This window comes from Hylobates moloch, unplaced genomic scaffold (assembly GCF_009828535.3).
Source record: "Hylobates moloch isolate HMO894 unplaced genomic scaffold, HMol_V3 SCAFFOLD_1, whole genome shotgun sequence".
NCBI lineage: Eukaryota > Metazoa > Chordata > Mammalia > Primates > Hylobatidae > Hylobates > Hylobates moloch.
In genome coordinates this window covers 25,317,990-25,342,833 of record NW_026652276.1, presented here as the reverse complement: position 1 = coordinate 25,342,833, position 24,844 = coordinate 25,317,990, and the positions used below count along the sequence as shown (strand labels likewise).

Genomic DNA, 24,844 nt, shown 5'->3' with positions numbered 1-24,844 from the left:
CCAGGATGGTCTCAATCTCCTGACCTTGTGATCTGCCTGCCTCGGCCTCCTAAAGTGCTGGGATTACAGGCGTGAGCCACTGCACCTGGCCTCAGCAACTGTTTTTGATGCTATGTTCCCTGCATGGTGCTAGATGCCAAGGATGCAATGATAAATAAGAAAGATAGATTCTTGCCTCAATGGGACATGCTGTCTGGTGAAAGAGGTAGCAGCAAAGCACCAAGTTGGTGTAGTATGGCAAGTGCAGCAAGAGCCATCTGAAAACTTTCTGATATCACATGTTTTGTCCTTTGCCATTAAAAGCTTCATTTTGCCCAGTGCAGTGGCTCATGCCTGTAATCCCAGCACCTTCGGAGGCCGAGGCGGATGGATCACAAGGTCAGGAGATTGAGACCATCCTGGCTAACACGGTGAAACCCTGTCTCTACTAAAAATACAAAACATTAGCTGGGCATGGTGGCGGGCGCCTGTAGTCCCAGCGACTTGGGAGGCTGACGCAGGAGAACAGCGTGAACCCGGGAGGCAGAGCTTGCAGTGAGCCGAGATGGCACCACTGCATTCCAGCCTGGGCGACAGAGTAAGACTCCATCTCAAAAAAAAAAAAGCTTCATTTTAGACTGGGTGTGGTGGCTCACGCCTGTAGTCCCAGCACTTTGGGAGGCCAAGGAGGGCGGATCATCTGAGATCGGGAGTTCAAAACCAGCATAGAGAAACCCTGTCTCTACCAAATATACAAAATTAGCCAAGCGTGGTGGTGCATGCCTGTAATCCCAGCTACTTGGGAGGCTGAGGCAGGAGAATCTCTTGAACCCTGGAGGCAGAGGTTGCAGTGAGCTGAGATCGTGCTATTGCACTCCAGCCTGGGCAACAAGAGTGAAACTCCGTCTCAAAAGAAGAAGAAGAAGAGGAAGAGGAAGAAGAAAAGAAGAAGAAGAGGAAGAGGAAGAAGAAGGAAGAAGATGAAGAATAAGAAGAAGAAAAGAAGAAGAAGAGGAGGAGGAGGAGAAGGAGAAGAAGAGAAGAAGAAGAAGAAGAAGAAAAGAAGAAGAAGAAAAGAAGAAGAAGAAAAGAAGAAGAAGAAGAAGAAAAGAAGAAGAAGAAGAAGAAAAGAAGAAGAAGAAGAAGAAGAGGAGGAAGAAGAAGACGAAGAAGAAGAAGACGAAGAAGAAGAAGACGGAGAAGGAGAAGAAGGAGAAGGAGAAGAAGGAGAAGAAGAAGAAGGAGAAGAAGAAGAAGGAGAAGAGGAAGAAGAGGAAGAGGAAGAAGAGGAAGAGGAAGAAGAAGAAGAGGAAGAAGAAGAAGAAGAAGAAGAAGAAGAAGAAGAAGAAGAAGAAGAAGAAGAAGAAGAAGAAGAAGAAGAAGAAGAAGAAGAAGAAGAAGAAGAAGAAGAAGAAAGAAGAAGAAGAAGAAGAAAGGCTTCAGTTCTGACACTTTCATTGGAACTGGAATGGGGCTGGGAGTGGGAACCGGGGCCATCTTGCTGCCCCCAGGGAGAACAGGTCTGAGGGGGAGCCAAGCAGAGTGAGCAGAACTAAGATAAGCAGAGAAAAGCAGGGCCTGGTGAAAGAATGTCGCCGCATCGTGCCTCCACGCCATTCCTAAAGTTTTCTGTTTACACGCAAGCCAGTATGTTTCCTCTTGTCTTGGATAAATGCATGTAAACGAATGGGTGAACACAAGTGTTCATGGATACAACACAGGCACCTGCTAAGCAGGCCACCTTGTGTCTGGTGTCCTGGTGTCCTAAGAAGCACCAGCTTCCTTAATTCCCTTGGAGACCCTGTGAGGGCAGGAGGTAACGTGATGGTTAACTGCTGAGAATTCTTAGCCTGCCTACAATGGCCCTGAATCAACAACACAAGAGGCTTCCAGATTAGTGAAAACTTAGACATATAGTGGGGTGTGAGCCAAAGGTAAAAGAAAAGGAGACGAAGAGCCTGCAGAGAGAGACAGGCAGGAGCGAGACGGTGTGAGGGAGGTGGGAGGTGGGTGCTGTTTCTAGATTCCTGTGCGGGAAAACTCTGCTGGGAGGCCTGCGATTACATGGCACTCAAGCATGTGGGTCGCTGCTGGAACTGGGTGCCCCACATCACGTAGGCCCTGTGAGCATTAAAATAACAATCTCCATGATGTGGCACCTGCAGAGAAACATCAAAGGGCTTGAAGCTGTTCAGGCACGAGAAGGTGAGGCCTCACTGCGAGCCTGAAGCTGTTCTCTGAATGATGACCTGGCAAGTGAGTGTGAATGCCTGTCTTCCAGTCTAAACCGTCAGGGTGGGGCCCAAGTCCTACTCATCTCAGTAACCTTCAGAGGATCTGGCACATAGAAAGAGCTGGAATCAAATGTGTTTCATAAATGACAAACTGGAAGAGTGGGCTAAACTTGGGACCCAGGAGCTGGTTCAAACCCTAGTTTGAAGAAGGTAGGTAGATCCTTGGAGAGATACCAGCCTGCTGGACTGTCCCTTCCACTGAGTAGTGTTGGCAGGGCATAGGGGTTAGCTTCCCTGTCATAGGGTCCTCTTGCCATGCTTCACTGTGCTGCAGGGATGGGGACACACCTCCAAGTTAAAGGGCCATGTTTGGAAAGGAAAGATTGTTAGGACCCTAGTAACATCTCGGCCCAGCTTCCCTGCCTTCAAGGACCAACAATGATGAACTCTGTCTTGGAGCTGCTGGGCCCTTTTCATCGCTGTCCAGGCTACAACACTTCCAGATGATTCTCACATTACAGCTTCTCAATGTCTGCCCTCGCCCTACCCTCGCTCCCCCGCCTACCCACCCCCCACCCAGTTAGCTACTGGATAGCAATTCCAGTGTCTCAGTGGGATTCAGTGGGGTAAGAAGGAATGCATTGCTATCCCATAACTCGAACCTTCTCTTGGCAAAAAGGAAATTCCATCTGCCCCCAAAAGAGTGGGAGAAAAATGACTGCTGGAATAGCAGAGTTGGAAGATTTAAAGGCTTCTTGGGATAAAGACTGAGGTTCTAGCCCTCACCACATCATTGGCTGTTTTTTTGTATGTGTGTGGTTTTGTTTGTTTGTTTTTGAGATGGAGTCTCGCTCTGTCACCCAGGCTGGAGTGTAGTGGCGCAATCTCGGCTCACTGCAACCTCTGCCTCCTGGGTTCACGCCATTCTTCTGCCTCAGCCTCCAGAGTAGCTGGGACTACAGGCCACCATGCCCAGCTAATTTTTTGTTATTTTTTAGTAGAGAGAGTAGGAGTACGAGCCGGAGTAGCAGGGTGAGTAGTTTGTCGGAAACAGTGTTTAAAGAACAGGTGACTCAGGATGGCTCAGGTCAAAGCAGGTGACCAGGGGAACAGATGTGAACTACTAATTAGAACTGGCGAGAAAGTTGTTTACTGAAACTAGAGGCAAGGGGGTGAAGAGAACCAGAAAGTTAAACTTAAAAATGGAGAATCAAAGAATAAGAGAGTTGAACATACTGACATATTGATTCTTTGAAGAAAAACTTGGAATTCACTATATCTAACATAATTAAGGCAATAAAAATATGAGTTAAGAGCATGGGCTCTGAGGTCATTTGGCCTAAGCTTCCAATCTGAGCTTATTCCCTTAACAGCCTTAAAACCTTGGGCAGTTACTTTACCTATCTATGCCTCAATTTCCTTATATGAAAACAGGACTGATAGTAATGGCACTTACCTCAAGGGGTGCAACAGGAGTTAAATGGGTTAAGGCATAAAATAAGCACTTAGCATGGTGCCCGGTGCTTATAAACAAGAAATACTACCTGTTATTAACAAAGCTGAGTGCACAAAAATTCCCAGGAGCTAGAAATCAAGAGAGAACTGAAAACTAGAAAAGCGAGCACATTGGCTGTCTCTTACACTTACCACAGATGAGAGTGGTATTGGTATTCGACCAGGTCTTATTTGCACAGAGGCTCAGGCTTTAATACTGTTCAGGGACAGGAAACAAATTATTGAGCCTGTGGGAGGTGGCGTGTTGGCACTGAGATGTCAGCCTAAAGCCAGGACCCTGGAAGGACAACGTCCTTTTAAAAATTGCATAAAAAGTCAATCCCTAGCAGAAAGAAATGAGAGGAAAGTATGTTTATCTTGAACTGAGCTTTAGCTCAGGAGGGGGAAATGTCTCCCTTAAGAATTCAGAACCACTGGCATGAGCCTTTCATGGGTTTGGGGTTTAAATAAATAGTTCCTGCACAACCTAGAAACCCCTGGGCTAAGAAATAACATAAAATTTGGTATGGACCAATTATACTCTGTTAGAAGCAAGCAGTTTGATTACACTGGTTTCTCCAGATTAAAGTCCTGCTGAAGATGAGCTCACAATCTGAAATCATACAACACTGAAGGAAAAAACATAAGCAAAAGTCTGCAGACCCAACAAACAACAGGATTAGACTTTCAAGAGCTTTAGATTATACAACCATCAGAGGAGATAATTAAGTGTGTTAAAATGATGAATAATATAAAATAAAGCTTGAAAAACATAAATGAATAAAATCAGGCAGGCTTTAAAAGTCAAACAAATACTACCCTTTCTTGGAAATAAGAAAAATATTCATTAAACTTTAAAACACAATGAACAGATTAAATAGTAGATTAGGCATAGTTGAGAAACAATTAGAAAACTCGAAGCTAAATGTGGGAAAGTATCTGGATGGAGACTGGAGATGAAAACTCTGAAAGAGATATTAGGAGACATGGAGAATAAAATGAGAAAGTCTAACAGATATTTAAGAGGACTTCCAGGAGAGAAAACAGAGAGAATGGGGTGAGGCAGTGTTTGAAGAGAAGGTGGCTAAGAGCCGATGAAAGATAAGAACGTTTAGATTCAGGCTGGGTGCGGTGGCTCATGTCTGTAATCACAGCACTATGGGTGGCTATGGCGGGAGGATCACTTGAGTCTAGGAGCTCCAGACTGCCTGGGCAACAAAAAGAGACCCCATCTTTAAAAAAATTTTTAAAATTAGCTAGGCATGGTGGAGTGTGCCTGTAGTCCTAGCTACTTGGGATGCTGAGGTAGGAGGATCATTGAGCTCAGCAGCTGAGGTTGCAGTGAGCTATGATCACGCCACTGCACTCCAGCCTGTGTGATACAGCAAGACTCTCTCTCAAAAAAAAAAAAAAAAATTTAGATTCAGGAGTCACAATGATGAGCCCCAAAATAGATAAATAAAACCAAACGCTCTTTTAGATAGACACTTTATAAAGATACACACTCTATACACTTTATAAAAGAAACCAGAGAGAAAAGACTGAGCTCTACTACAGTGTAGCATGCCAAGGGAGAAGCCATGGAGATCACATGAATGGGAGTGTTTCCAGGATCTGTGACCTAGTGCGTGGAGCCTGCATAATGAGAAACCTGTGGCCGATTGAATGCAACACAGGTAGGGGCTCAGGCAAAGCCTGAGATCAAGGATGACTTTAAAAGCAGATGGAGGATTTGGACTTGGTACAGAAAACTTCAAGGACCTCTTGCATTGTTACAAGGATCCAATGAGACAAGATAAATAGGCTTGTTAACTAAAAAGCAATTTTCAAAGGATGATTTTGCAGTGACTGTGGTGTGGAAATGAAGCTATTCTGAGACTCTTTGTTTTCAACTTCAAACTGCTATTTTTTTGTGTGTTTTGTTTGTTCTTTCCTTTCTTAACCTCTCTTTAATAGCACAGAGAGGTTTTGCAACAATCTGAGGTGTTTGAGAAAAGTGTTAAATTAGTTTGTGCAAATGCTTGCTGTTTCACTGCAGATTAACCAGCCTGTGTGCAATGTGGACATATATTCTGGAAATGGCATAAATTATCCCACTTCGTTTGCCCTCTCTGTTGCTTGGTCAGACTGACCCTACTTGGAAAAACTTCAGATTGGGCCAAACAAGGGTATTCTTTGGGCTGAGAGAATGTCCCCGAAAACTCTGATTTTATATACAGGTTGGTATTTTTATGTATTCTCCATTTTCCTGAGCCGTTGTTGACAAATGGAAAGTTGAAAAACATTTGCCTAAGAAGTCCCAATAAAGCGTCATACACAGCCTGCCAAGAAATGTGAGTGAATTAGCAAAGGCTGGCCCAGGGAAATGAGGAGATGGGCTGGGTACCACCCAATTCACCCCCCTGCCCACCAAGAAGCTTTGATCTCATTGGCCTGTGACATGAGGACACATCTGGCTCAGGGAGATTCAGAGAGAGCTTGTTCTTGCAATACATTTTTTATTGAGTGATGACGATGTGACAGTCACTATACTCTGCACTGGGGACACTACAGTAATCCTGCTCTCTGGAGCTTAGAATCTAGTGCAAGATGCAGATAAGTAATTATGATACAGCTCTGAAAGTATTATGTAATGGCACTTATAAACATAGCAGTGGGGAGAAGTAATATCTGAGGCTTGTGATGAGTAAAGTAAGAGTTGCTGAGAAAAAGATATTCAAAGAAATGTACATTGTTCAATTTTTATGGAGCACCAAAATGAGAGGTGAACCATGAGAAATGTTGCTGGAAAGTCAGGCAGGAGCCAGACCAGAAGGAATCCTGTAAGCCATGCAGAATAAGCCTTGATCTCGAGGACTTTGGGGGCATTGAAAAGTTTTATGCAGGAAAGTAACCTGATTAGATTTTCTTTTTAGAAAGCTCACTCTGGCTGTTGTCTGGGGATTCCATTAGAGGAGAGAAACAGGAGGCAGGGAAATCCATCATGCAGCTTTTGCAGCAGTTGCAGGCAGAACCAGGTGGCAGGGGTGAAGTGGAAAGTGGGAAAATTAAAGAGGTGCTTCCGCAGGGGAATTGGTAGGAGTTGGTGATTGAATGTGGACTTTGAGAGAGAGTGAGGACTCAGGATCATGTTCAGGGTCCTGGTTTGACCATTAGGCAGATGATAGGAAGAAGTTCTCTCCTCCTATGTCAAGAGAGAGCTGTAACCTGCAGTAGAGCAGAACAGATAAAGTTTAAGGAAACTTAGGGCCAGCTTCACAGCTTTTCAACCTGTGCTGTCTAATGGGGACTGCGTTCAGAAGGGCCCAGTACATGCTTTGCTGGCCATCTTGAAATCTGTAATACATTTATCTTTGAATGTGTGTTTTGTAAGTGAAGAGTGGTAGAACAATGGGGCATGGTTATGAGCAGAGGAGGCGTTTGCAATGTGTGTGTCCTCCATTCCTTGCTGCCCCATTCAGATAGAGCATTTGGGATGCCCTGTGAACACCCAATTCCAGCGGACATACCACTCATGGTGGCTCAGAGAGACTCAAGCAGGTATAAGATAAGCATGGTCTGGAAGCTGATGGCTTTGAGTCTCACTGAACAGAGAGAATTCCTACTCCTGTTCCCTATTAACGTGACTATGACTGAGTAAGTGGGTGCTGACTGCGCTGCAAGGCTGTGCTTTCCATTCAAATAAGAGTTTGTTTCAAATGCAGAAAGAAGGCAATGGTGATCTTCTTAAGAAACAGAACGACCAAGGAAGCTTCCTTAGTCCTGTTACTTCCCTGTGTCAGCCAACCACTTTTGCTGAAACTGATGATATAGAAGGAAAGAAAAACACAGGGCAATGTGTAGTTTCTTGTCCTCTGAGTCCTTCCCTACTTCTCATTAAGTTGAAGGTAGAATTTGAAATAAAATATGGAATTTTAAGAAACAGAAAAAATAAATGGGAAGTAGAAAACATTGGTAGAATGCACATTTATCAAAAACACTTAAGTCTGTGCAGCGTTTCTACTTTTCTGGCAAGAATGAAATACCTATGCATGTATGAGCTACAAAATACAAATTGTGTAATTTCAGTGATTCTTTTTTTTTTTTTTTTTTTTCAGAGACAGGGTCTTGCTTTGTTGTCCAGGCTGGAGTGCAGTGGTGCAATCATAGCTCACTGAAACCTTGAACCCCTGGGCTCAAGTGAACCTTCTGCCTTAGGCTCCCAAGTAGCTAGGACTATATCTGCATGCCACCACCACCTCCGGCTATTTTTTTTGGGGGGGGTAGAGATGGGGTCTTGCTGTGTTGCCCAGGCTGGTCTGGAATTCCTGTACTCAAGCAATTCTCCTGCCTTGGCCCCCAAAGTGCTAGGATCATAGTACAGTACCAGCCTTGAATTAATGTTCTTATGTTTGTATTTCACAATATAAACAGCAAAGTTCATGCTAATAATTTAGTTTTAATTTTTCTTTACCTAGAAGGCCACTTAATGACATTTTTAGCAAATAAAAACACTATGACAGGCCTGGCGTGGTGGCTCATGCCAGTAATCCCAGAACTTTGGGAGGTCGAGGCAGGTGGATCACTTGAGGCCAGGATTTCAAAACAAGCCTAGGAAACATGGTGAAATGCTATCTCTACTGAAAATACAAAAATTAGCCAGGTGTGGTGATACACATCTATAATCCCAGCTACTCAGGAGGCTGAGGCACAAGAATCGCTGAGCCCAGGAGGCAGAAGTCGCAGTGAGCCGAGATCACACCACTGCACTGTAGCCTGGGCAACAGAGCAAGACCCTGTTTTAAGACAGACAGACAAACAAACAAACCCACTATGACAGCGAGAATGCAAAATGGTACAATTACTTTGGAAGACAGTTTGGCAGTTTCTTACAAAGCTAAACATAGCCTTAACACATGATCCAGCAATCACACTCCTAGGTATTTACCTAAATTAATAGAAAACTTATGTCCACACAAACATGTGCTATAAACATGAATGTTTATAGCAGCTTTATTCATCATTGCCAGAATTTAGAAGTAACCAAGATGACCTTCAGCATCTATTTGTGAATGAATAAACAAACTGTGGTATATCCATACAATGGAATATTATTCAGCGATAAAAAGAAGTGAGCTATCAAAACAATGAAAATAGAGAGAGGAAACTTATGTGCATATTGCTTAGTGAAAGAAGCCAATCTGAAATCTGTATGATTCCAATTTGATGACATTCTGGAAAAGGCAAAACCATAGAGTAAGTTATAAGATCACTGGTTTCCAGGAGCCTGGGAGTAGAGGAAGAGGAGAGAAACAGATAGGTGGAGCATGAGAGGTTTTTAGGGCAGTGAAATCATTCTGTAAAATGATGGGCACATGACATTATGTGTTTGTCAAAACCTGTTCAATGTACAGCACAAAGAGTGAACCCTGACTCAGAGGACAAGGAGCTCTGTATTTTCTGCTCAATGCCAAATGGTACAGCCACTTTGGAAGACAGTGCAAACAATGTAAATTGTGAACTTCGTTAAAAATAGTGTGTCAGTATTGGCTCACTCATGGTAACGAATGTACCACACCAATGCAAAAAAGGAGAGAGATATATGGGAGCTCTCTGTATTTTCTGCTCAATTTTCTGTAAAAAACATAGTTATTAATTTTTTAAAAAAAGGGAAAAGGAACCTTTGTCACATAGTGTATTGACTTTTGGGAGTGACTAAGAGGCTGATGGTGGTGAAAGTGACAGCCATTCTAGAAAGTCCTCAGAGTGACTCACGGGGCTTTTTCCTGGGCTTTAGCCCCCTTCTTTGTCAACAGGGAGTGCTTGGGCCCCCTTCTTTGTCAACAGGGAGTGGAGTTTCAAGGCCTCAGTTGCACGCCGGCTTCTCCTTTGGGCACTGCCCAAACTTCAGGTGGTCTTTGTCAGAACTCGTGCTTAGGTGTGCTTTGTCATGAGCAGGGGCTCAGCCCCTCCTCTCTCCCCTACCTTGCCCCATTTCAGAATTTAGAAATCATGATTTCCTTCCATATCTATAAGAGATGGGGAGTGACATTTTTCCCTGGACAATAAATAATCGTCAGCATTATCACAAAGGACTTTAGTACCGTCTCTGCCACTCACCGGGTGACTTTGACCAAGTTGCTTCAGCTTTTTGGGACTCATTTGACCTATGTGTAAGTGTAAGTGATGTGGAGGGAGACAAATTAGGTGATTTTCCAAGAAAAGAACCTTAATATGTAAAAGATATAGGTGGGACTGCTCTGGTTGAAGGCAGAGAAAGTAGAGAGAGAGGCAGCCTGGAGTCCCGACCCACCACTCACCTGTCCTCTTGACCCACTGATGCCCTTGACTCCAGAATTTCTAGAACCCCAGGGTAGCATGGAGCATAGTTTGAGAACTCCTGATCCACCCACCTCATTTTATAAACAGAAAGGCAAAGGACTTGCTCAAGGTTGTATGAGGAGATAGTGCTCAGGATGGAATTAAGACCTAGGTTTCTGGACATCTAGTTCCATGCTCTTTCCCCTCACTGTTTTGCCCCAGTCCTGTTGTGGCCACTTTTTGTTTATTGAGTAGGAAACACCCTCCAAGCCCAAACATGAGCTCTGCCCTCTGGGAATGGAAACAGCAGCCCACACACAAATCATTGCCACTGCCCACGTACCCACCCAGGGTGCCAGCAATACAATCCTGACTCTTACAGATAATGTGCGTTTATAACCCGCTGTGAGATTCCTCAGGTTCCTAGGCCTCTGAGATCATTCTGTCAGGGATTTGGATGAACCATTGGCTTAGAGTTTTAAGCAGCTTTAGCAACTGTCCTCTGTGCCCACATAGCACTTAGTTATGCACAGTCCTATATTATAGCCTCATCCTTTTGGAGTATTGGTCTTAGCTCTTCAACTGGATGCTCTACTCTGTAAGAACACAGTTCCCCTATGCCTAATTTTGTGTTCTGTACACAGTGGGTGCTTAGTTAAAAGTGCTTAATCATGCTTCTTTTCAAGGTCATTCCACCCATTCCTGCTCATAAAATGGGTAGGGGAGCCACATCAAAGAGAGTTCCAGAGGCAGGCCAGCTTTTGACCTATCAGAAAGGGCAGTGCACCACCTCGCCCAGCATGGAAAAAGTGAGAAGGAACTAGGCTGGCGGCCAATGAGGGTGTACTACAAATAGCCGCTACAAGTTTGGAACATTTCCTGTGCTGAACCCTGCAGATGTGTGATCTCCGGGAATGCTAAAAACAAACTTGGATGGACTTATTCCTACTCATGGTACAGATGAGGGAACTGAGACGTAGAGAAGGGAAGTAACTTGGAAAAGGCTTTAGAACTATGATTAGAACCCAGGTCTAGCTGATGCCAAAGCGCAAGTTCATAATCTCCATATCAGGATGACCAAGGGCACTATAATTGGGTTTTTAAAAGTCCTAGGGTCACATAAAGAGCTTGCATATCACATTTTTTGATAGCCCTCTGCCTGGTCTTTAACCTTCAGCCCACCTTGCTTTCTCTCCCCCTCCTGCAGCCTCCTAAAGAGTTTAGGATACCAGGCCAGGTGCGGTGGCTCACACCTATAATCCCAGCACTTTGGAAGGCCGAGGTGGGCGGATCATCTGAGGTTGGGAGTTCGAGACCTGACCAACATGGAGAAACCCCATCTCTACTAAAAATACAAAATTAGCTGGGCGTGGTGGTGCATCCCTGTAATCCCAGCTACTCAGGAGGTTGAGGCAGGAGAATCACTTGAACCCGGAGGCAGGGGTTGCGGTGAGCCAAGATCACGCCATTGCACTCCAGCCTGGGCAACAAGAGCAAAACTCTGTCTCAAAAAAAAAAAAAAAAAAAAAAGGCCGGGCGCGGTGGCTCACGCTTGTAATCCCAGCACTTTGGGAGGCCGAGGCGGGCGGATCACGAGGTCAGGAGATCGAGACCACGGTGAAACCCCGTCTCTACTAAAAATACAAAAAATTAGCCGGGCGTGGTGGCGGGCGCCTGTAGTCCCAGCTACTCGGAGAGGCTGAGGCAGGAGAATGGCGTGAACTCGGGAGGCGGAGCTTGCAGTGAGCCGAGATTGCGCCACTGCACTCCAGCCTGGGTGACAGAGCGAGACTCCGTCTCAAAAAAAAAAAAAAAAAAAAAAAGAATTTAGGACAACGAATGAAAGGGCTAGAGAATGTAGAGCCAGTGAGTTTATAAACCAGGCATGTCAACATGGCCCAGAGACCTCCAGGGGTGGGGAAAGAGGGTGCTGGATGAGACATGACCACGGGCAGAGATAGGGTAATTAATACAGAAAATCTGCATAGTTTATCCCGGGGGCCTCTAAATCTGGAACACTGTGGTCTAACTGAGCAGTCCTGCTAATGCAGGCATGATAAGTATAAGCTTCTCTCAAAGTCCACTCGGGACTCTGAGAGTGTAGCAGGATGGTTACTCAGGCATCTTGGAGTAGGGCAGACCTGGATTTCATTCTCAGATCCAGATCTGTCACTTATTAGCTGAGGGGCTTGGGGCAAATTACTTAAGCCTTTAAACTTTACTTTGCCATCTGAATTATGGAAATAATAATACCAACCTCAGAAGGTTGCAAATATGAAGTGAGATTCTTATTGGGTGCTTAGCATTATATCTGGCATATTGTAAGCATTCAAGAAATAGTTGCTATTACTGTGATTATTATTAATGTTATTCAGGTTCAGTTTCTTATCAAGTAGGTATATATTTTTTTGATGGCCAAAGGGTTTGATAGCTCCCGTTAGGGATGCAAGTCAGCCCTTACACTCAGATTCCAGTGCAGCAATTAACTCTTGCTCTCTGACCCACAGCCTCTGCAGTGTTTGTGTATCTGGAGGTTTACCTGGTGGAAAGAAAACTGTGTAGGTTCCGTCCAAAGATAGGGTGGTAGCTCAGAAGAAAAATTACCCAGATCCCAGAACCTCTAACTTTCTTGAAAACTACTGAAACTTCCGAATACCCAAAATCATGAAACCAGTTTTAAAGTTCTTGCTAGTCTGCAGGCAACCACAGACTCAAAATATTTGGGCTAGACTCTTCGATGGAAACAGAAATCATCTGGCCCGATCTCTTCTTTTTACAGATCAAAGCACCAAGTCCTGGAGAGAGGGTGAAATTTTGACTAGACCTACAGATTATTAGAATTGCAAGGCAGCGAACAGCACCACAAAGGACAGAATGAGACCCAGCCAAAAGTTTCTGTGGATCTGGTGACCTCCAATCCACACCATTTCCTGACGACTCCAGTGCACGATGGTTGTTCCCACTGCTGGGCGACTAGTGTGGCAGGCTTCTGCTGTGTTGCCCCATTGCTCCTATGACTGATTGGCTTATAGCCTGCTGAACCCAGGGGATAGTGAGTTCTTTGAGGGTAGGGGACACTTTAGCAATTAGAATCCTAAAATCACAAACATGGTTTAGCTGGAAGGAACCTTAGAAACGCCATTCTCCTATCCCTTTATTCTACAAATGGGAAGACATAGGCTCACATAGGGAAGGATCACATTTATGGTCACCAGTTTCATGGTGGCAGAGCCAGCTCCAGAGCCTCGAATCCTCTGACCACTTCACCAAGCTGTGTAGTTGCACTGCACACTCAGTAGAGCCTCAATATGCTGATGACTCATCCATTTTTACCCCTAGATCTGTCCTCTACCCAGAATTTCTGACTTGCAAATCCTACTTCCTATTCAACATCTCGACTTGGATAAGTAACAAACATCCCCACATGTCCAAAATGGGGCTCAGAGAAGACTGGGCATGTGTGAGTGTGCATATGTGGTGTCAGGAGGTGGGAATAAGCACTCATCACACATTAGGTTCTTGTTGGCTAGAAACACTGTCTAGCTAATACCAGTGGGCTAATAGATTACATAGTGCAAAAGAAGGGTTGTGTGCTCTCTGTAGCAAATGCCAAAGAGTAGTGTTATCATACTGGGGAAGTTTCAGAGCCAGCCCTTCCTCTTGCCCACACATATAGCTGGCATACACTGGCATAAGGAGGAACACACCGGGATGTCAACAGAGTCACACACACACACACACACACACACACACTCTCTCTCTCTCTCTCTCTCTCTCTCAATGTTGAAAACTGTTGTAACTCTTGTATTATTGGTAGATTGAAGCTACCATGTTCAATTCCACATAATATTAAAAAACTACTTTAATCTGAAAATTTATTAGACCAGCTGTTATCTGTTATCACCTGTTCACTCCTGAAAACTTTTTTTTTTTTGAGACAGAGTCTCACTCTGTCGCCCAGGCTGGAGTGCAGTGGTGTGATCTTGGCTCACTGCAACCTCCACTGCCTGGGTTCAAGCGATTCTCCTGCCTCAGCCTCCCGAGTAGCTGGGACTACAGGTGCATGCCACCACGCCTGGCTAATTTTTGTATTTTTAGTAGAGACAGGGTTTCACCATGTTAGCCAGGATGGTCTTGAACTCCTGACCTTGTGATCTGCCTGCCTCGGCCTCCCAAAGTGCTGGGATTAAGGCATGAGCCACTGCACCCAGCTGAGAAAAAATTTTATTATGGCTTCTACAGTGCTATTTCTTACAATTCTGATTTTCTTTTTTCAGGACTCTACCCTGTTTGAACTGCCTTTATGAAAAAAACTGCAAAATGCTGCCCCAAGGGAGAGTATAATATAACTCATTATATAAGATTGATCAGAGATTAAATGAATACCTACCAAATACCAATGTCTTCATTGATGCTAAGCTTCTCCCTCTTGCAAAGATAATCAACAAATTCAATTGCTTCCTAAGTTGATGGCAGTGGAACAGTGCGAGCCCTCCAATTTGCTGTGGCAGGAAATAATACATCTGGTGTCCTCAACCACCACTCTGATTTGTTCAGATGACAACTCAACAGGAAGGGCCTCTCAAGGTGCAGTCCTTTCATCTTTAAGACGAGAGATTGTGTTTCTCATAAAATAATCTTGCTTTCTCTGATTTCTGCAGTAGAATGTTTTATGTGCTGTGGAAAAATAATAATACAATTAGGGACATACCAAGGTCATATCAAGACATACCAAGGTCATCCACACAGGCCCTCTTACCTTCAGTGGACTGGAGATAGACCATCAGTAGACGAACTCCTCAGAAAGTCTTCATGGACTCTATTCTGTTTCCTTTTGTGGGTCCTTAGGAAATAGAGAGTGCTAGAATAACTACATTCTAAACGTCATAGAATAGAGATTAGGAATAAAACAGAGAAGGAAAAGAAGGGAAGCAGAAAAAGACCAAGATACAATTGATATCTTAGCAACAAGGAGATCACACATGTCACTATTCAGTGCCTACAATTTTCTTTCCTTCCTTTTTCTTTCTTTCCTTCTTTCCTCCTTTCCTTCCTTCCTTCCTTCTTTCTCTCTCTCTTTTTTTCTTTCTTTCCTTCTTTCCTCCCTTCCTTCCTTCTTTCCTCCTTTCTTTCTTTTTCTTTCTTTCTTTCTTTCTTTCTTTCTTTCTTTCTTTCTTTCTTTCGACACAGTCTTACTCTATTGCTCAGGCTGGAGTGAAGTGGCACGACTATGGCTTACTGCAGCCTCAACCTCTGGGCTCAAGTGCATTCAAGTGATATTTCCACTTTACCATCCCAAATAGCTGGACTGCAGGAGTGACTCACCATGCCTGGACATTTTCTTTTGTTGACCATGCAGTTAAGAAACGCATCCTCCTTCTTGAAGTTGTCTTCCTTAGCAGCCTAGACAAGCTGAAATTTTTCCTGAGGTGAAAGTTCTGTTTTTCACAGGAGACACACCCCAACACACACACACTAGAGGCTGAAGGTGACTTTGCTCACGCCTTTATTGTATCCCCACAGGTCCCAGCCCCAAGGATGGAAGAGAGCAAATGAACGTAGACATTTCCCCTTGGATAGAAAAAAAAAGAGAAAAAAGGCTGAAAGTTTGTTCTAGTTTGAGAGAAAAAGAATTAACAGTAGGGGAAAGGAGGGGGTTTTACTGGGATGTGGTGAACATACAGAAGGTTGTTTATAAGGTGTTTCTTAAAAACGACCTTTCAACAAGCTGCTCATCTATCTATTGCTGTGTAACAAGCTACTTCAAAACTTAGCGGCATCAAACAAGCACGATTTATTAGTTTTCCCAGTTCTGTGGGTTTACCGGGCAGGTCTTCTGTTGGCCTCACGGGGTTCCCTGTCCAGCTGCATGCAGCAGGCGGGTTTGTGCAGCCAGCTGGGCCTCTGTCTCCTTTATCCTGAAGGAGGCTAGACCTCGCCTCTAAACGTGGTAATGACAGTGTCCCAAGAGAATGAAAGTAACATCTGCAATGCAAGATCCCTTAAAAACCAGCTCAGAGATTCACGCTGGGACATTTCCGCCATATTCTATTGATCAAAACCAGTCACAAGGGCAACCCATGTCCAAGGGATGGAAAAATGGATTCCATCTCTCAGTACATCTATAAACTGACAGAGTGAAGAGAGGAGGGCACAGGGGAAGCATGAGTCATCAGTGGCCATTATCATAACAACATATCACATGAGGCAGTTGTCAGATATTAGAATGTTGGAACCAAAAGGGACCAACCAGGACAGGAACCCAGGACTCTTGACTTCCAGTCCAAGCCTCTTCCCACTAAGCCAGTTATTCCAAGCAATACTTAGCTCTCACTCAACTGCCGGGAGATTCAAGCACATCATGCTGCTAGATGTGGCTTCCAGCACCAGCTCAGTCAAATGTGGAGAACCACCTTCTGCCCTAAGCAAGCCTGGCTTCTTCCCACCCTTCCCCATGCTTCCCATACCATTTTTAAACATTCCATAGAGTCAAAACATTCTCCGTAAATTTTAACAAGTCGATGAGAAATTTCTGCAGTGAAACTCTTTTTCCTTTTGCAGCAAAATGGAATAACAGCAAACAACATTGGAGGAGGACTTGTCTGGGAGAGCAGCCATTTTAAAGAAGAGCACATTAAGTCACAAACAGTCGCAGCTGATCTACTTTGCAGCGTCGCCATACATTCCTAACTAAATATTGAAATCCCAGGAAAAACTCACTGTGCATCATGTTCCAGAAACTAGCTTTGCAAACAGTCTTTTCAGATGTGTACATTTTGTGTATTTGAGGCATACAATATATATCTTTTCCTCCATGCTCACCCAACCTTTACTCCTATATTTAATTCAGCTGCACTGCCATAAAAGCATTACTATAAAGTACTTAATTTCAGGTGAGGCAGGGCAAAGAGAAGCCCCCAGGCCCAGGCTCTCCCTCTAGGAGAGGTTTTCTATTGGGGAAGATTTTGTCTCCCCACCCCCACCCCAAATCTTCGGGGACATTTTTCAATGTCTGCAGCACTTTTTATTGTCATGGAGGAGAGATACTACAGGCATCCAGTGGGTAGAGGTCAGTGATGCTGCCAAACATCCTACAATGCACGGGACAGCCCCCTAAATGAAGAATGATCTAGCCCAAAATGTCACTAGTGCCGCTGTTGAGAAACTTGCTCTAGGAGCTTGTAATTATGACATCAGGGCTGGCCTGTTTTGTGTTCAATGAAAACGTGGTTGCAGCTCTCTATTTAAATCATCGTTTGGGCTGGGTGCAGGGGCTCATGCCTGTAATCCCAACGTTTTGGGAGGCCGGGGTGGGTGGATTACCTGAGCTTAAGAGTTTGAGATCAGCCTTGGCAATATGATAAAACCCCATTTCTACAAAAAATACAAAAATTATCCAGGCATGGTGGTACATGCCTGTGGTCCCAGCTACTCAGGAGGCTGAGGTCGGAGGACAGCTTGAGTCCAGGAGGTTGATGTTGCAGTGAGCTGAGATTGTGCCACTGCACTCCAGCCTGAGCAACAGAGCGAAATCCTGTCTAAAAACACATTCTATTCAAGTATGTTTTAAACTGTGGAGAAGAAAGGGACATGGGAGCACATTTTTGGCAGGGGTTAAGTCGTGAAATACACAGTTTAGAGAAGAGATTATTTTCCATAGCGATTAGGCATTCATCACAAAGGAGGGACAGCTGACTATGTTAAAATATAATTGCCAGGTAAATATTTTCTTGACTACAAAGTGATGTTATAGGGTATTACTCAGAGAGGGAGGCGTTCTAATTAGCCGCTAATTTTTCTTCACTTTTCCAGTTCTGATCTGGAGATAGATGCGGCTGTCACTGATGTAGAGCCAAGGTTTTCAGGACCTTTCCTCGTCGTCACTAATAGGAAACTACCCTCTTTCCCCAGAGGGCCGAGACTGGCAGGTACAGTGAGCCCAGAGATTGGAACTTGTCAGTTTCTCATATATGTAGTTCTGAAATCAAAACGTCTCTCCCAGAAGTCTCTCAGTCATGGAGAGCCTGGCCAGGTGGTGGGTAGATAGTCTTGGGCAAAGGGACTCAGGCTCAGGGAATTTACATAACTTGCCTAACAACACACAAGTGGTAAGAATTGGAACCAGGCTCTGAGGTCCCATCTTCTCTCTTCTAGATTGGATTGCTTTCTTATTGACTTGGTATGTTGAAAAGGGCACTTGATTGGGAATGAAAAATAGCATCAAGTTTTCTTTTCTCCCTTCCCTTCTCCTTTCCTTCTCCTTCCTTCCTTCCTTCCTTCCTTCCTTCCTTCCTTCCTTCCTTCCTTCCTTCCTCCCTCCCTCCCTCCCTTCCGTCCTCCCTCCTTCCCTCCCTCCCTTCCTTTCTCCCGCATTGACTATATCAGCCCTTAGTTTATTCTGGAGAAGTAAGAAATAGTTTGTTACATTTTTTCCCAGATTCTAGTTATTATGCTAACTTTACATTCTTTTAAAAATGTTTTTAACATCAAGTTCTCTGTGGCTTTAACATCTCTAGACCTAAGTCTAGAGATGTTAAAGGAGGACCTAAGTCCTCTTCTGTAAATTGGGATAGCAATAATGTCTGGTGTGTCCACAGCCCCTCACAATTTCCATAATCTCATTGGATCTAGACTTCCCTCACTAGGCTCCTAAGAATTCTATCTCTTCCATTCACAAGGAGCCATGAGGCCATTGGTGAGTGGATGGAGGGTGAGGGTTTGCAGGTGCTGCTGCTCAACTCAGGCTCTCCCTGCCCCAGAGTAAAAGAGGCAGAGAACAAAGAGGGTGTGGTGTGGGTATGGGCCATGCAGGACGGTGGATAGATCGGGACTGTCATGGTAGCAATAGCAGCAGAGTCAAGCTAAGGAGAAGCTGGACAGAGCAGAGCCCCGAAGAGCATTTTCTTGACTTTCCTTTGGTCTATGCAAAGTACCATTTACTCATTCATCCATCCGTCCATCCATTAAGCCTTCACTGAGTCCAACCTGTGCTCCAAGCACACAGTGGAGAGTTAAAGTTAACTAAGATAAGGTGGATCCCTCCCCTCCTCAGGTGTCAGAGTGGGTAAGGGTGTAGGTTTGGGTATCAACAACCTGAGTTTGTCTTCCAGGTCTGTCACTTCTTTGGGCAAACTCTTTAACCTCTCTGTGACTCAATTTCCCTATGTGTAAAATTGGAATAATAGCAGTCTATATTAAAGGGATGCTCAGAGGATTAAGCGAAATACTTTAGGTAAAGCACTTAGCATAAGGCATGGCACAGAATCAGTATTCCATAAGCATCAGCTGTTGTGTTACTAGTACGTGATGAGGCAGATATGTCAATAATTCACTGTTAGCTGACCTGGAGCCCTGGTAGATGGAGCCCATTGGAGGAAGCTGGAACATTCAGGCAGGAAACAGGCACGAAAAAAGAAAGGAGAGAAGATGACCCAAAATGCCACCATGGCATGTGTGTCTTGTTTTTATTTTTTATTTTTTTATTTTTATTTTTTTGGCTTCTACTTGGGCAGAAAAATAAACATATAGAAAAATCCCCATGAGAGGAGAATTCAGATGCCACGAAAATGTAGCGGGTACTCACACAAAGCCAAGCAGGTCTACCTGTGACCTCCCTCCATCTTTCAAAGAAGCCTGTGAGGTAGGTACTATCTACCACCTGTGCTAGCTTCCTGGGGCTGCTGCAACAAATACCACAAACTGGGGGGCTTCAAACAACAGAGATATATTTTCTTGCAGTTCTAAAGCCCAGAGGTCTGAAATCAGTATTGCCGGGCTGAAATCAAGGTTTTGGCAGGTGTATCTGTTTGTTAAGGTTGCTATAACAAAGAACCACAGACTGGGCAGCTTAAAAGACAGAAATTTACTTTCTCACAGTTCCTGAGGCTGGAAGTCCAAGATCAAGGTGTTGGCAGGGCTTTTCTCCTGAGGCTTGTCTCGTGGGCTTGCAGGGGGCTCCTGCTCACTTCTTTGTCCTCACATGGTCTTTCTTCTGTGTATACATATCCCTGCTGTCTCTTCCTTTTCTCTTTTCTATTTCCTTCCTTCCTTCCTTCCTTCCTTCCTTCCTTCCTTCCTTCCTTCTTTCTTTCTTTTCTTGAGATGGAATCTTGCTCTGTCACCCAGGCTGGAGTGCAATGGTGCTATCTCAGCTCACTGCAACCTCAGCCTCCCAGGTTCAAGCAATTCTCCTGCCTCAGCCTCCAGTCCCTTCCTCTTCTTATAAGGACATCAGTCCTATTACATCAGGGCCCCACCCTAACAGCCTCATTTTAACTTACACACCTCTTTAAAGACCTTATCTCCAAATATACCTACATTCTGAGGCACTGGGGGTTGGGACTTCAACATACTACTTTTGGGGTGGTGACACAATTCAGCCCATAACAGCAGGACCATGTTCCCTTGGGAGGCCCTGAGGGAAAATCAGTCCTGCTTCTTCCACACTCTGGTGACTGCTGGCATTCTTTGACTTGTGGCCACATCACTCCAATCTCTGTCTCAAGGGCCACTTTGACTCCCTCTTCTGTCTATGTAATCTCATTCTACCTCCCTCTTACAAGGACATTTGTGATGGCATTTGGGGTTCACCAGGATAATGTTTTTATCTCAAGATCCTTAACTTAGTTATATCCACAGAGACCTTTTTTCCAAATAAGGTAACATTTGCATGCTCCAGAAATTTGGATTTGGATATCCTTTGGGGGGGGCATTTTTCAGCCCCCCAAAACTGAGGCTCTGCAGGATGAAAAAACCTGCCCAATGTTATGGAAAGAACAGAGGCAGAGGCAGGTTTCCAAACACAGGGGACGGAGCTCAGTTCATGGTTCCTTCCAGTCCATGTATTAATAGCTGCACATCTTTGAAAGCAGGATGAGAGACATGCCCTGCTAAGGAGAATGCCCTCACCCAGAGTTTTTCCTGCAGAGAGGAGGAACACAGAAGCTCAGCAGAGACCGTGGGACCAGAGAATCATATTTGTGGTCAAGCAAGTTCCTAGAAGCAAGGAATGTGATGTAAGCCTCAGATCCAGAGAAACGGAATTTATCTTGGAAAATGACGCAGGTGCAAAGGGCCAGGGCTGCTGGAAGAGCACTGGGGTGGTGACTCTGGGCAGGCTGCAGCTGAGCCAATGTTTACTGTCTTCAGAAATGAAGTGGTGGGCAGGGAAAAACTCGCTGTGTCTCAAGCACAGAGACACTGGGAGGTAACCAGGTTCGATGAAGGTGGCTGCCTGCACAGTGGTTTGGACCCTGGTGTATGTGTGCATGTGTGTGTATGTGTGTGTGTGTGTCAGGGAGGGAGGGGGCAGGGCCAGGGCCAGGGATGCTGACAGGTGCTTTTCTGTTTGAGAAACATGCTTGCTACAAGCACAAGGAGCAGGTAGGATCATCAACCCACTCTAGTTTGCCGGGGACTTTCCCTGTGTAAGCATTGAAACTTCTATGTCCCAGGAAAACCCTTTTTCCTGGACAAACAGACACACTGGAGTAGCTCCAGTACTCCTTTGAATATAATGAATGCCTCAAGTCTATTTCACATGGCAAGGCCATGGCCACGGCTCTGTCGCCAAGCTGAAGGGGAAGGAGAGGCAATTTGTCTTTGCGAATTGCCCCAAAACAAGCAATATAAAAAATGATGCGGCTGGGTGCGGTAGCTCACATCTGTAATCCCAGCACTTTTGGGAGGCTGAGGTGGGCAGATCACTTGAGTTCAAGAGTTTGAGACCAGCCGGGCCAACATGGTGAAATCCCACATCTATTAAAAACACAAAAGATTAGCCTGGCACGCGCCTGTAATCCCAGCTAGCTGGGGGGCTGAGGCAGGAGAATCGCTTGAACCCGGGGGGCGAAGTTTACAGTGAGCTGAGATTGTGCCACTGCACTCCAGCCTGGCCAACAGTGAGATTCTGTCAAAAAAAAAAAAAAAAAAAAGATGCATTCATTATGTATGAGCTTGGCTGCCCTAACAGAGACTCCAAGTAACAGTGGCTTAGATGTAGTAGAAGGTCATTGTTCTTCCACTTAACAACCGGGGCTTACACAAGTCAGAGTCAGCGTGGCAGCTCCATGAACAGGGTTCCCTCTGTCTGGTTGCTTCACCTTCTCTAGGGTGCTGCCCTGGTGAGCATGACCTACCACCTTCATGCTCCTCACCACACTGCTCCCTCTCAGCTCTCCCTCTCCATGTAAAGAGTTCCCTATGTTACAGTTCCCCTATGTAAGTGTCTAGAGAGCTTTCTGCTTTCCTAATTGGATGCTGACTGATACAACCTGTAACTTCAAAATGATAAGAGGTACAGAGAGAACATGGGCAGAGGAATGCCACAGACATACCCGTGGCAGACATATCTCAAGAAGTGAGACCAGACAGAGAAGAACGGGCATTGATGGCTTGGTCTGAGACGGGAGAAACATCTTCGGGTTGTTGTTCATGAGCAGGTGGTTTGAGCTGCATGGAGTGTAGAGTGGAGCTTGGGTAGAAGTTGATTCATGGGCTCCTGAGTGGAGGCTCCACAGATGGGAGTGGACTCGGGCAGCAGTCAGAGCTGAGTTGGGTGAGGAGGGAGGTCCTCAGCAGATTGGCTAGAGGAAGCAGGGGTGAAGCCAGGAAGGGTCAGCAAGGGGCAGGCCGTGGAGCAGTCAGAAGATCCTGCCTGGATGTTGGAAAGAGGAGGGGAGAGCAGCAGAGTCAGTAAGGAGAGGTGAGAGGCTCCTGGATGAAGAGGGAAGTCAGCAGGGGGCACCAATGAAAGTCCCGGTTATGGGCTGACTTGTCTCCCCCCGAAATTCATATGCTAAAGACTTAAGCCCAGTACCTTAGAATGTCACTGTACTTAGAGACAAAAACCTTTAAAGAGGTGATTAAGTTGAAATGCGGTCATTAAGGCGAGCCCTAATCCAATTTGACTGGTTTCTTTATAAGAAGAAGAAATGAGGAGCCTGGCCAACACGGTGAAACCCCGTGTCTACTAAAAATACAAAACTTAGCTGGGTGTGGTGGTGTGCTCCTGTAATCCCAGTTACTCATGAGTCTGAGGCAGGAGAATCGCTTGAACCCGGGAGGTGGAGGTTGCAGTGAGATGAGATCGCACCATTGCACTCCAGCCTGGGTGACAGAGTGAGACTCTATCTCAGAAAAAAAAGAGGAGAAAATGGGGACACAGAAATGTACAGAGGGAAGAAGCTGGGAGGACATAGGAAGCAGATGGTACCTACAAGCCAAGGACCATCTACAAGCCAAGGAGAGAGACCTCAGAAGACAACAATTCCACTGGTACCTTGACATTGGACTTTCAGCTTCCAAAACTGTACAAATAAATTTCTGTTGTTTATAGAACAGTCTCCTGACCTTGGTCTGTGCTGTTTGTTACAGCAGCCCAAGCTGACTGATACAGTCCCTTACTTATCAGCATATGTTGAATTCTTCCCAGCAACTATTTCTGGGAGCATTTTGCCTGATCAAACTTTTTTCTTCTGTCTCTTTATTTTCTTTTACATATTAAAATTTACTCTTTTAAAATAAAATTTAAATTTTATTTTCTTTTAAAAATGCATATAAAGATTATTAAATATCAGTGTCCTTGTTATGCAGAATAAACAACTGTAAAAACATTTTTTCATTTGTTTCAAGCATTCTTGATAAAATAATTAAACATTTTGATGATAGTTAAAATTTGACACAACCCTCAGCCCTTTCCTCTTCTCTCTTTCTTCAGAGGCAGTCACTATCAAGGAACTGATGTGGATTCTTTCAATCCATGTGTCCATGAATAGCATTTAGTATTGGTTTGTGTGGGTTTTATTTTTTTGCATTCATGATACATGTGTTGTGAATTTTGACTCTATCACTTCCAAACCTCATGTTTCCTACTTCCCAAAGTCTAGCAGGCAGATCATGGTATAAGAGATGTTAACTGGTACAGGACTAATAAGGCATTAAAGAACATTGAATGGGTCAGGCGCAGTGGCTCATGCCTGTAATCCCAGCACTTTGAGAGACCGAGGTGGGAAGATCACTTGAGGCTAGGAGTCTAAGACCAGCCTAGGCAACAAAGGGAGACTACATCTCTACAAAAACACAAAAATTAGCCGGGTATGGTGGCATGTGCCTGTAGTCTCAACTACTCAGGAGGCTGAGGTGGGAGGATTGCTGGAGCCTAGGAGTTGGAGGTTATAGTGAGCCATGATCATCCACTGCACTCCAGCCTGGGTGACGGGGTGAGACCCTGTCTCCAAACAAACAAACAGACAAAAAAACATTGAATTGAATAATGACATATTATTCCCTGCAGATTAAGTCTCAGGGGGACTAAGTATTAAACACCTGCTAATTTCCTTCCGTAACAAAGAGGAAGTACAGACTCTAAGCTAGCCAAGTTATCTGGCTAGATTTTCATACCACTGTCATTTTCCATGTGCTTATGTATTTGTTTACTTGTTTTTTGAGACAGAGTCTTGCTCTGTTGCCCAGGCTGGAGTGCAGTGGTGCTGTCTTGGCTCACTGTAACATCCACCTCCCAATTCAAGTAATTCTCTTGCCTCAGCCTTCCGAGTCACTGGGGCTACATGTACCTGCCACCAGGCCTGGCTAATTTTTATATTTTTAGTAGTTGACCAGGTTTGTCTTGATCTCCTGGCCTAAATTATTGATCCATTCGCCTTTTTCTTTTTCTTTCTTTTTTTTTTTTTTTTTTTGAGACAGAGTTTCACTCTTGTTGCCCAGGCTGGAGTGCAATGGGGCGATCTCGGCTCACCGCAACCTCCACCTCCCAGGTTCAAGCGATTCCCTTGCCTCAGCCTCCTGAGTAGCTGGGATTACAGGCATGTGCCACCACA

At 44.8% G+C, this 24,844-nt stretch overlaps 1 protein-coding gene across 11 annotated transcripts in view; it reads left to right on the top strand.

Moving 5' to 3' along the window:
- Window positions 1-24,844, top strand: part of RPL37A (ribosomal protein L37a) — a 132,603-nt gene that overhangs the window by 62,326 nt on the left and 45,433 nt on the right. For 2 of the 11 annotated variants that reach the window (XM_058438456.1, XM_058438446.1), the window contains one exon: window positions 16,569-16,828. The exons of 1 other annotated variant lie outside the window; for it this stretch is intronic. In XM_058438456.1, the coding sequence (XP_058294439.1) occupies window positions 16,569-16,697 (129 nt within the window). In that variant the 3' untranslated portion in view covers window positions 16,698-16,828. Of the gene's footprint in view, window positions 1-12,786; window positions 12,841-14,284; window positions 14,367-16,568; window positions 16,829-24,844 lie in introns of those variants that run through there. 8 more of the 11 variants (XM_032754565.2, XM_058438512.1, XM_058438484.1 and 5 more) reach the window with 5 other exon arrangements.